Below are 11,537 nucleotides of genomic sequence, written 5' to 3' on the forward strand. Positions count from 1 at the left end.
CACCCACAGCTGCAGGCGCCTAACGTGTGGCTCGAACCCACGACCCTGAGATTGAGTCTTATGCTCTGCCGACTGAGCTAGCCGGGCTCAGTTCGTGCGCAGCTGCAGCAAGGTAAACTGAACAACTGAAGCGGCCTCAGAAGGAGGACATGATGGCAAAACCAAACAGTAGCATGGCTGAGATGGCTAACAATACAGATGGGAGGCTAACTTAAAGTTTTCTATGAAAATAGGCATGTCCCAGTGTATGGTTTGAAATAAAAGAGCAAGAAGACAGAAGAGATGCTGTAATTACTGCATAGGAAGGGGTAGAAGAAGGATTCAGCATCTAGTTCTTCATTAATCTGCCTGATTTTGTTTAAATATCCATCAGGACAAGGGACGAGGTGCGCTTCTCACGGTCGTTTGAACTGATGGGTGTGGCACAGCACCTGCTTAGGTCATGCAGCCTTTCCATGGGGTTGGAGCCACAAAAAGAGGTCAGACAAGCTGGATCTGTGTCTGATGAGTCAGTGACAAAAGGGATGTAGAGGTAACATCTGCCAGAAGGACAAGAGGGCAGGGGATCTGAATGCCTGTCCACAGCTCCTGTTGTGAGTATGGGACTTCAGTTCTATGGATGAGCTGGTGGAGAAACCTCAGATAGAAGCAGACTTTGGTTATCAGACTGTGTTTAACACGTGGGGAGGAGTTAATGGAAATGCATTTCAGGGAGAGTCAATACTTCAAAGCAGCCTATCTATCAGGATTCTCCCAGTTTGGTCTTTAACATCTATCCTTTGGTTATGTAAAACTCAGCCTCTCATATTCTCATTAACCTGTACCCCACTGGAATGATTAGCTTGAAATATAAGTGGTAAAGAGTTTAGAAATATATTCTTGAATAGCCTTGTGGTACATTTGGGTGTGAACTAGACTGTTGACATCCTGGGTCGAGACTCAGTTTCTGCTGCTTGCTGCAGTCAAGATGCTGTTGGAGGCTGGTCATAGGAATGAGTACCTGAGAGGGGCATGGAAAAGGAGGTAGTGGTGATGGCTCCAGGGCTCAGCTTCCAGGGCACAGATCTGTGCAGGATCGATGTAGCAGATGTCTAAGGGCAATTGAGGCAGGACTGAGACAGGGAGGGATAAATTCATGCTGTAGAGGCATCAGAGGAGGCTAAAGAATAAACCTTGTTCCACTCAGCTTTTAACTTGCTTCCTTTCAGGTGTAAGAAAAAAATCTGGGCATTTCAGACCATGAGGTTAGGTTGATAATGGCTCTTGTCCTGAGAACTGAGGCACAAAGAATGGAGCTCAGCCAGATGGATGCCCACCCCCAGAGCTCTCAGATATCCTCTCTCAGAGGCAGAGCTGAAGCCTTGGTTTTCCAAATCTCTATTCTCCTGTTTGTCACCTGTGTACCTTGTGGGTATTAGAAAACCAAGAGTTTACATTTGTACCAGTTCTGTGTTCTCATGCATTACTGTTTACAGATGGGTTGAAAATTACTGTCTGAAGAGTGCAGTGTCCTGTTTGGAACACTGCATGGCATTTCAGACTGAAGCTGCAGCACTGCCCACGTGTTAGCAGAAGAGCCTTAGGAACATGGAAATCACCTGGATGGATACATGACCACAGCTCTGGTCATCATATCTAATTACAGCCTTAAATACAGAGGATATTTTTGAAAAAGGGACTTTGGAAATCGGGCATGTGATAAATGCAGTGTTGGTCCTACACAGTTTCTGATCTCTCAGGGAGGATTGCACAGTGATGTGCAGATGGCCAGTGACTCCAGTGGGCCACTGTGTGGGGAAGGGTATTTTCAGGGTAGGAGCCACAGGTGGTCAGTGCTTTGGTTCCGACGCAGTCTCTGATCACTTGTGTGCACCAGTCAGCAGCAGTGAAACCAGTCTTGTACCACAGAAGATTTGATGGTTTTCTGCCATCAAATTGTCAATCAACTGAGTGCATAATAATTAGGACAGGAGGCACAAACTCCTAAAATTCTCAAATATTTTTATGCAAAAAGAAATCAGGATTCCTAGCCTGGTAAAAACCCCTGCTTTTTCCCACATGAATATTTGGTTTTTTTTATTGGAAACTAAAGACTATGATGGCCTTGACGTTGTATTTGTGGGTTGTGAAGTGGTTAGTTATTTCTCAGAAGAGGATACTGGAAAGTAAGAGACTTGCTGATGTAATTTTTATTTCACCACCAGTACCCCAAAAAAAAAAAAAAAAGCTGAGAGAGATGTTGGTGGCCCTATATAAGGTGCAGCTCACCTCCTACAGAGCACATCAAGAATCACAGCAAAGGTAAGGCTTGTAGCCCTTGTGCTGCTCTCACTTTGACCCACTGTCCTCGGTGCTAACACTGCCTTTGTCTCCTCACAGCAGCGCTGAGCCTGCTCTGCAGCCGCTGGGACGGACAGTGTCAGACCCTGAGCCATGGCCTCCCTGCGCACCTTGGCCAGCAGCTTCCCAGCATGGGTTTTCTTCTGCTGCTGTTGCTGTCTCCCTCTTCTTCTCACCAGCTCTCTGCCTCTGAAAGGGGCTCCCAGTGCCCATCATGCCTGCAGGCTCAGGAAGATACACTTCCAGCAGCCCTACATCAGGAATCGTACCTACACCTTGGCTAAAACGGTACAGTCACTGTGTGCTCTTCATGGTGGGATCTGAGGACTTACTCCTCCCTTGGTGCTGTGACTTCTAGCCTTTGGCATTCCTCCCTCTCTCCCCTGCCTTTCTCCAGAAAAAGAAAAATAGTGGATTTGCAGTTAAGGCAGAGTTTGGGTGTGTGGAGCAGGTCTACTGCCTGCTGGCTGTGTAGCCAGGGGAAGGTGCTGCCTCTCCTCCTGCTGCTCCCCCAGGGAAGGGCAGCCCCTGGAACAGCACAGCTGCTTCTTGTCAAGCAGCTGCTGCCAAAGTGTGTGAATTGTGAAATATGACATTAAATTTCTCAGTGTGCTCAGGCCATTTGGAGCTGGGCCTGTCCATGTCTCCAGTCACAGACAAGCAGATGCTCAGGTGTCCTACAGTGCTCTGCCAGGGCAGGTTTCTTGGCTGCTTTTGCCATGGGTGGGTGTCCCTGGGTGCACACCATCGAGCACCTCCCTGCAGCACTGTGGGCCACTGTGAGGTCGGCCACCTGCAGTATCTGGTTTAGTCGCCATAACCACGACGACTTCTGACTTTTAAGTGGGGGATACGAGTTCAGACCTCAGCTTATTTATTTTCCTGTGATACTGACCTTGAATCTCACACAACTAAGAGGAGAAACAGACACAATGTCCAAGCTTATCTACCTGTAACAGACTGTGGTGTCCATTCCCTCATTTCAGCTGCACTTTCATTGCTGATGAAAACTTCTGGGTTTATTGCTAATTTTTAAGTAAGGTTCCCAACACCACCTGACTCTTCCTTTTTCCTCTCAGGCCAGTGCTTCAGACAAGGACACGGACAACAGATTGATTGGGCAGCAGCTCTTTGTTAACATCAGGGTAAGCCTTACATGAGGAGTATGCTCTTTGCATCCCTCTGCAGCACTTATGATCTCTTGCCTTGATTTAACATGAGCTCTTACTTTCATGCATAGGAAAACAACCGCTGCTACATGATGAAGAGGGTTGTGGAGCTTGTAGTAAAAGATGTTCTCCTCACTGAAGTCAAGAGCCAGTACCCTTATGTAGAGGAGGTGGCACAGTTCTTGGCATCCCTGACCTCAGAGCTGAGCAGCTGTGTGAGTAACCCCGGGTTTCTTTCCCTCCGACTCTCATTGCTGCTCCTAAATCTCAGAATGCTACAAGCAGTTGCAAAAGGCAGTGATATGAAAGGAAACCTCAGATCAAAGATGTGAAAGTCAGAGTTAATAGAAAGGTGTGAAAAAGAAAAAAATAGTACCTCACTGCATATAGCTGTCCATCTTATGTCTGGATGTTTCCTTCCTTTTAGCAATTCTCAGGAAAGAGAGACCACATTGAAAAGAACCTGGAACAAATGAAGAACAAAATGGAACAGGTACATTTTCCCCAAATGTTTAGAAGGAGTAGTTTCAAACCCCAGCCCTTTAGCTGGATTAAGGCTGACCTAGTTAAGAAACAAACTCGAGATTATTTAGGACGTGAAGCCTGCAAGGGCATTAAATAGGAGATTAATGGCATTTCCCCTTCCAGCCCTCCCTCACTTGTCCTGTTAGCTGTCTGCACATCCTATGGGAATTTAAACCTTAAAAAATTAGGTTTCAGGAAACTTATATGGTAGTCTAGATTTGAACAAAGTAGTTTATATCTTATGATATAATGACTCTAGCAGAACTGTGTAAGAGAATTAGGAAAGTAAATTATTGATTCAGTTTCTGTGACAATCCTAATTCCAATTTTCAAAGAAAAAACCCCTATTTGCTAAGATTTGCATTCTTCTCTTTTCTAGTTGGGAGAAAATGGAAAGACTAAAGCCATTGGAGAGCTGGATTTACTGTTTGACTACATGGAAAATGCCTGTACAGATGCCCCAAAGAAGGGAGGGAACAAGAAGAAAAATTGAAAAAATTCTGGATCAGGCTTGAAGAGATGTCTCTGCAGATCTCTTGCAATAAGTCAAATTGGTTAGCTGCAACTATGTCCATTCCCCCTAGATCCAGTATATTTTTCACTTGTGTCAAAACTAGAAAATTAAGTGGGCAGAGACAGGATGGATATTGCTGCCTTTTTTGAAAATGAAAACTCCAGGACATTGCCTCTTGATTGCAACGCAGGGCATTAGTTATTTACAAAAGCACTGTTCTGTCCTCCTCGGCCCACAGGAATGAGGTAACCGTTTCTGTCTTTTATACCCTGAAATTTTACACCTATGAATCAGCTTTGTTTGAGGCAGTGGTATTTTGATGTGATGTTTTAGCCAGGATATTTTGAGCTTCCTAGTTGGAAATCTCTCTTGCATATGTTTCCCCCTTCTGACCTTTGCCTGAAAAGTTGGTATTTCAGACTATTTCAAAAGTATTTTTTGTCATTTGTATTTAATGGTAACTTATTTTAAGGTAATAATTATACTATACTTTTATTTATATAGATTAATTGAAAAATATTCAAGGAAATGTATTTATGAAGCTTTACCAGAAATTAACACTGCTGTGTGATATTTATATGCAGATGAAACGTTTTATAAATGCTTTAATTTATTATAATAAATATTTTGGTCCTCAAATATTGCCATTTGCAGAGCTTTTTGTCATTTCTTCAAACACAAGGGAGATGACACACATTGCACCTGTGGAGCTGCTGGACTAGTGGCTGTAGTCTTGTGCCCAGAAAGGATGCAAGCTCTGCCTGGGGCTATGCTTCTTCACCATAAGCCTGCAATTCTGATTTTTCACAGGCCAGGGCTTAGTGGGGAGCATATCAGTCAGCCTTTCTTGTAGGGGATGGTGGGAAAAATAGCATCACTCCTGAAAATCATTGTTTTGGTTCACTGATTCTGTCTCAGTACACAGAGAGACAACATCCCCCCTTGAAGAGCTGCTGTTGAAAAGTCCCAAACTGTCCCCGTGGGCCAGATGACACAGAGACAAACGGGCAGCAGCTGCTAATGAAAACTCAGGGCTCTGCATTCCCACTGCCCATCCACAGCATACTGAGCACAAATGGTGCTCTGCAGCATCAGGGATCTGAGAGTCCTTCAGAAGAGAATGTTTGGTGCCTATTCTCAACACAAACTCCAAGGCAGAAAAACCCCCCAGGTCCCTGAAGCACTGTTTAGTCTGTCGTTATCCTGTCATGTCCTTCAGCAATGTATCCTGGTTGCTCTGGTGTAGCCAGGCAAACTGGTGACTGGACCAAGGCTAAAGGGGTGAAAAGCATCCAAATAATCAGAAATATGTAATAGCAGATTTCAGCAACTGCTGAAGTCTTCTTGAGCAAGGCCTTACCATTTATTCATCAGGACAACAAGTATCATGTCCACATTTAAAAAATGTTGCTCCTGAGCCAGAGCAAATTAAAGATGGATTTAAAAGCATCCATCCATACCTATTTTGAACACAGTTTATGTGAACTGAAATCACAAGACTTTCTTGTGGGAAATCACATATTAGACCAGCATATGATCCATTTGGGTGATGGATGCCTGTCAAACTAGATTCATTCAACATGGTTTACTTTTCCCCACACTTTCATTTGCATATCACAAGACATGATGTACATGCCTGTTCACAGTCAAGGCAGAAGTGGCCCATAAATGACAGGCAGCCAGGATCTGGTACTGCATGACAGTTTCAGGGATTTAACCTTTATTATATATTCAGTTTGGTATATATTTCCTTTCGTCTGGGATAAGGAATGATGTTGTCAAGAGCTATTTGGCCAGCACCCTTTCTCTTATTCAAACTTGTGACAATTGACAGCAAAGGAAGGGATTTTAAACACCAAATGAATAATTCACTTCACTTCACTGACCTTTGACATACACAGTCGTTCCTTGAACTACATCTGTCTCCCTTTACAGTCAGTGGAGGATAAGAGGAATTACACAGGTGTCATTTCCCTTGTCTACATTAGAAGTTAATAAGGTTGTGGCTTTGAGCAGAATAACACAACTTTACCCTAAAAGTACCTGTTTTGTTCCTTAATGATAAATAAAGACCAGACCATGAGCCACATACATGCTGTTTCTTGTTGATAAAATCATTTCACAAATGGATAAATAACTTATTTCCTTCTTCTACTTCCTTTAGGTCTCTTCTGCACTATCCTGACTGAGCTGCTCTACCCAGAAATGTCAAATCAGTCTCAAGTTTTCCACACTGGGGCAGATTAAAAGCCGTTTGTCCACAAAAGTGTAAAAATGAAGTTGACTAATTATTAACTTCTCCAACCCTAAAAGCCACCAGCTGGAAGACTCTACCACAGAAACCTCATAAGCTGGAGCCTCAGAAATGCCACACAGCAAAATTTGTAGAATTTCCTTCTCAGGTTTTCTTTCAGGGTATTTGTGACTTGAGGATGTGTGAAGGATGGTGGTGATGGTCAGTTTTGAACAAACAAAGGAAGTAGAAGTTGGAGTAGGTTTCCCTTAAACAGGAGGAAAGGTCTGGGACAAACAATTACTGACCAAAAGAAAATAAAGATGTAGTTTCAGTCAGGCAAGCTGGGCAGTTAATAGTTCCAGCTCAAAAAAAGAAAATCTTGCTGAAATGTTTCATTCTGACATTTTCTAAATAGTTAGTGTTTTGATTTTATGAGCATTTCTTTCAAAAGTTTAAAAGAGATTTGAAAGCAAAATGAGCTGTTTCATTTTGAGTTGGACAAGTGCTTTGAGCCTACACAAAAGAAATTATTTTGGCTTAATTTTCTGGTTGGGCCACCAAAGAAAAACTCCATTATTCACGCAATCTAATTCCTGTTGCCCTATTTTCATTTCCATTTTCTGCCTCCAAGTCATGGACTGTTTGCAATTCCCAGAGATCCTCGACTAGCAACCTTAGGGAAAGCACCTGCTCCACAGTGAGGACACCTCCACTACAGGGGCTCCAGGACCTCTTCCTGTGCAGAAATTCACAGACCACTCTACTGTCAAATTTGCGTTTCATTGACTCTTCCTCCCCTTCTCTTACATTAGGTGACCAGAACAGGCACTTTTTTTTCCTACCCAGATAATTGTAAAACATTTATAAAACTGCCTCTGAAATGTCATATTGTGAAGAGAGAAGAACCCAAAGCATAAACAGAAGTTTCCACATCCTGCTGAGTAAGTATTGGTGACAGTTTAAGAAACACGTTCTTAAATACATTGCTTGGAGTGTTACTCATTTAAGAGATTTAGATATTCAATGTGTGAATATATACCACCCAAGTGACCTAGAATAATACAGGGTTGATATTTACAGTTTGCTGCTGGACGTATATTCTAGGCAATGCAAAATGTTGAAGCTATCCTGTTCATAAACTGGTGGCATGTGATTATGTGAGCTTGTGCTTTAAAGCACGCTTAGCTACACAATTAGCTGCTCTGAAGGAGGTATGGACTGCACTGAACAGCAGTAAATGCCTGACAAACTTTTCAGTCAAGGTAATGGCTACAAAAAGAAGGAAAAACCTACAATGCAGTTCTGTGGGACCCTGGGTATTATTGGCAGGCCACTATAAGGAAAAAAAAAAGTTACATAGAATAACATATTTAAGATGGAAAGTAATGCAACCTCTCCATGGATCCAGACCAGGATTCCATTGCTAACAAACATTCAAGAATGTTTGTTAGAAAGTCAGATTTGGGTGAGGTAACTAAATGCAGACTATGCCGAGGCTGGTGGCACTTCTGGGCTACATATGATTCATAGCACGTATCCATTTGTGACACCTTTTTCATGGTTAACACTGCAGACATTATCAGATTAACTGCATGAACTTCACCACTAACAAAAGTGCTAAACAGCAATGCAAGTGAAAAGATTTCTTCTCAAGTCTAGGAAATTACTCTCTCTGTTGACCTTTATATTACAAATCCCTGGCAAGTACACATATATCAATTTCTATAGTTTAATTTGGAATTCAATGATGAATGGTTTGAAAAGAAAAGATTCCTACATCTTTCCTCCCCTAAGGAGAAATTAAAGTAAAAATTATATTGAGAAGAACCATTTATCCTCAGCAAGCTAGCTCATGGGACCTGTCGTGGGTTTACAGGAAGCAGGTTTTCTGGGAATGGAGTGGCCAGAGGCCAATAGGTGTTCAGATTCTAAATTGACACCAGGCTTGGCCACTGAGGGTGGATGCGCCTCTGAGAACACAGGGGTTAGAAGCAGAGCACTCCCTTGGGCTCTCTCTTTGATTTCCGGCCAGCAAAGAGGCAAGGCCTCCCCTGCCCGGCTTCGAGCTGGGCAGGGGAGGGGAAACCTGTGCCTGGCAGAGAGGTAGGCCTGACCCCTCAAGATGGAAGGGTGGTGGGGGGCACCAGGAGGTGTTGGGCAGCCCCCCCCAGGAGAGACAGAGGGAGAGAGAGGCCCCGAGAAGATTTGGGCAGCCCCCCCAGCCAGAAGACGAGAGAGGGAAAGCTGGTACAGGCCTGTGGCCTTGAAGTGATATCGGCCTGTGAAGAAGGAGGGGGAAGGGGGGAGTGCAGGCTGGGAGAGTAAAGAAGAGGCCGGAAAGAGATGATGGAGTAGCTGGTTGCTGGACTCTTTTTGGTACAGCCATGGACAGAACCATGCTTCCTCGCGACACAGAGGCTGCATGCAGGGGGGAGGCGATGGCTCAGAACTGAGAGGGTTCAGTTTTGGAGACCCCCCGGCCCCAGGGGGTAGACAAGTATGGGGGGGACAAGAGGTCCCGAGAGTGATGAGGAAACTGTGCTTTTTTTGGAACTGGTCAAAGCACCCTTAAAAGGATAACCCTTGAAGCAGCTCTGTTCCTTGTCCAGTGGTGGGAGCGCTGGGCATGCAAGGAAGAAGTCACCATGGCCCCAAGAAAGACTCCTCTCCTCTTGATGGACTGGAATTGAGTATTTAAAGGGTGATGGATGGAGAGTTGAAATTTGGAAGATGTATTGGAAATGTGGTGGGGGGGGAGGAGGAAATGCTTTTTGTGGAGTTTTCATTTTCCAGGTGTGTGTGTGTGTGTGTGTGTGTGTGTGGTTTGTTTTCCTTTTGTAGTTTAGTTAATAAACTTTTTTTTTTCTAAGGTAGAGGCCTGCTTTGCTTATTTCCTGGTCACATCTCACAGCGAACACCAGGGAAGTATATTTTCATGGGGCACTGGCATTGTGCCAGTGTCAAACCATGATAGGACCCAAATGTAAATATTTTTCCAGTATGAAGGATTAAAGCACAGCATTAATATTTCCAGGATCTGGCCATTTCTCTTATCCAAGTTTGATTAAAAAAATAGGGCTGTCGTCTAAACTAAAAATATTTTCTCTTCAGCTATGGGCAGCATGGATAAAAATATTTTGAAAAAAAGCAGAATCATGAATATGTATTTAACTAGCTTATTTCAAACTGTGTTATAGTTGTTTCTTCAAGAACCAGTGAGGCTTTCCCCCTGGAAATTGTAGCCCTAGTTTCAAATGACTGAATGCAAAGTGATGTTGGTTTCCAAAAACTGCAACATTGCACCACTATAAAGTTCTCTTTATTCTACAGTTTTTTCCAAAAGAAAGATTTCTGACTCCTACTGCACATTTAAAGAATAGTGCTGATGTTCCTTAAGAAGTGAAAAGAATGGGGCAATCATGCATCTGTGGTAAAGTCTAAAAGCTGTGCAATCATCAAGATTGACTTTCTGATTAGGCCTTGTGATGTAAGAGCTCCCCAATGGATCAGTTCATCCTGTGTCTGGTCCTGCTCCACAGAAGGTAGAAAGTAAGCTCCTATTGACTCCAAAGTGTGTAAGATCAGACTTGTCGTTTGTGTATTTATAGGGAAAATTATATTACCAAAAAAAAATTAAAAAGAAAGGTTTCAACACAGATAATGGAAGTGATGATTTGGAGTGTTCTGATAAATGCCTTTTTCATGAAAATCTAGTGTATTAACACTTGTTTGAGAAGTAGAGGTTCCAAAATAAAGTTTAGATGCTGCTCGTCTTTGCAGTGACCTTGTATTTATTGTTGGTCTAAAAATACCCAGGCTTTGTCTTACTCCTTACCAAAAACATCTGTAAAGTTTCTGGTTTGACCAGCTTTTCTCCTTCAGTAGTTATCCTTTATAATGTGAGTCCTAACAGTGTTGAATAGGGGAAGAAATTCCAGATTCTCTCTTTTTTTTATATGTGACCAGATAAATAAATGGTATGACTAAGATTTCAGGTAGATATTACCAGATTTGGGGATATTATCTACTCTGGGGCTTATTTTTACTTTGACAGCTCAAAAAGAAAATGTGCTTTTTTGTCAAGGACAGCATTTGGCAAAAAATATGATTGGTTTGTAGTCATTAATGTGAATATCAACACTGTGTACATTTCTCCTCTATGTAATAGAGGTTCAATTCAGTTTAGGAAATCATCTTGGTTTGATGGGAACCATGTGTGGCTCAGAAAATGCAGGATAGTTACTTGCACATGAGATATCTGGTTTAACTTGGCATGTGAACTTGTAGCCTCCAAAACAGGGAGCTGCTCAGTGCTGTCACCATGCCCTCATTTAATATCTGCCAATGATTCAGTTCTTACCCGACTGAAACAAATTCTGGGAACTCAAAACAAATCAGTGACCAAGACTCTGATCCTGCAAATTGCTAGAACACCACATATTCTCCTCATTTTGATAGTAGCCTTATATGAGTCATCTGCCCTAGCTTCAGTGCCAGAAAGCCAGCTAGCAAAGCTGAGCTGCTGCCCACGGGCAGAGCCCGTCCCTAGCACTGTAAGCAGCAGGGCTGGCAGGCAAGGAGAGCCTGGTGCCTCCGTCAGCCCTGTGTGACGTGTGACATGTGATGTGATGTGTGATGTGTGTGTGTGATGTGATGTGTGACGTGTGATGTGTGACATGTGATGTGTGATGTGTGAGGTGTGATGTGTGATGTGTGACATGTGATGTGTGACGTGTGGTGTGTGATGTGTGAC

The 11,537-nt window shown here is 43.1% G+C and overlaps 1 protein-coding gene across 1 annotated transcript; it reads left to right on the forward strand.

Annotated features, from left to right (window-relative positions):
* The first annotated feature begins 2,433 nt into the window (after positions 1 to 2,433).
* Positions 2,434 to 4,527, forward strand: IL22 (interleukin 22). The gene is made up of 5 exons (XM_005419230.1): positions 2,434 to 2,628; positions 3,420 to 3,485; positions 3,581 to 3,724; positions 3,937 to 4,002; positions 4,414 to 4,527. Exons 1-5 carry the CDS (start codon positions 2,434 to 2,436, stop codon positions 4,525 to 4,527), a joined length of 585 nt encoding a protein of 194 aa, XP_005419287.1.
* The last annotated feature ends 7,010 nt before the right edge of the window (positions 4,528 to 11,537 follow it).

The sequence above is a fragment of the Geospiza fortis genome, unplaced genomic scaffold (assembly GCF_000277835.1).
Source record: "Geospiza fortis unplaced genomic scaffold, GeoFor_1.0 scaffold166, whole genome shotgun sequence".
In the NCBI taxonomy this organism is placed as follows: Eukaryota; Metazoa; Chordata; class Aves; order Passeriformes; family Thraupidae; genus Geospiza; species Geospiza fortis.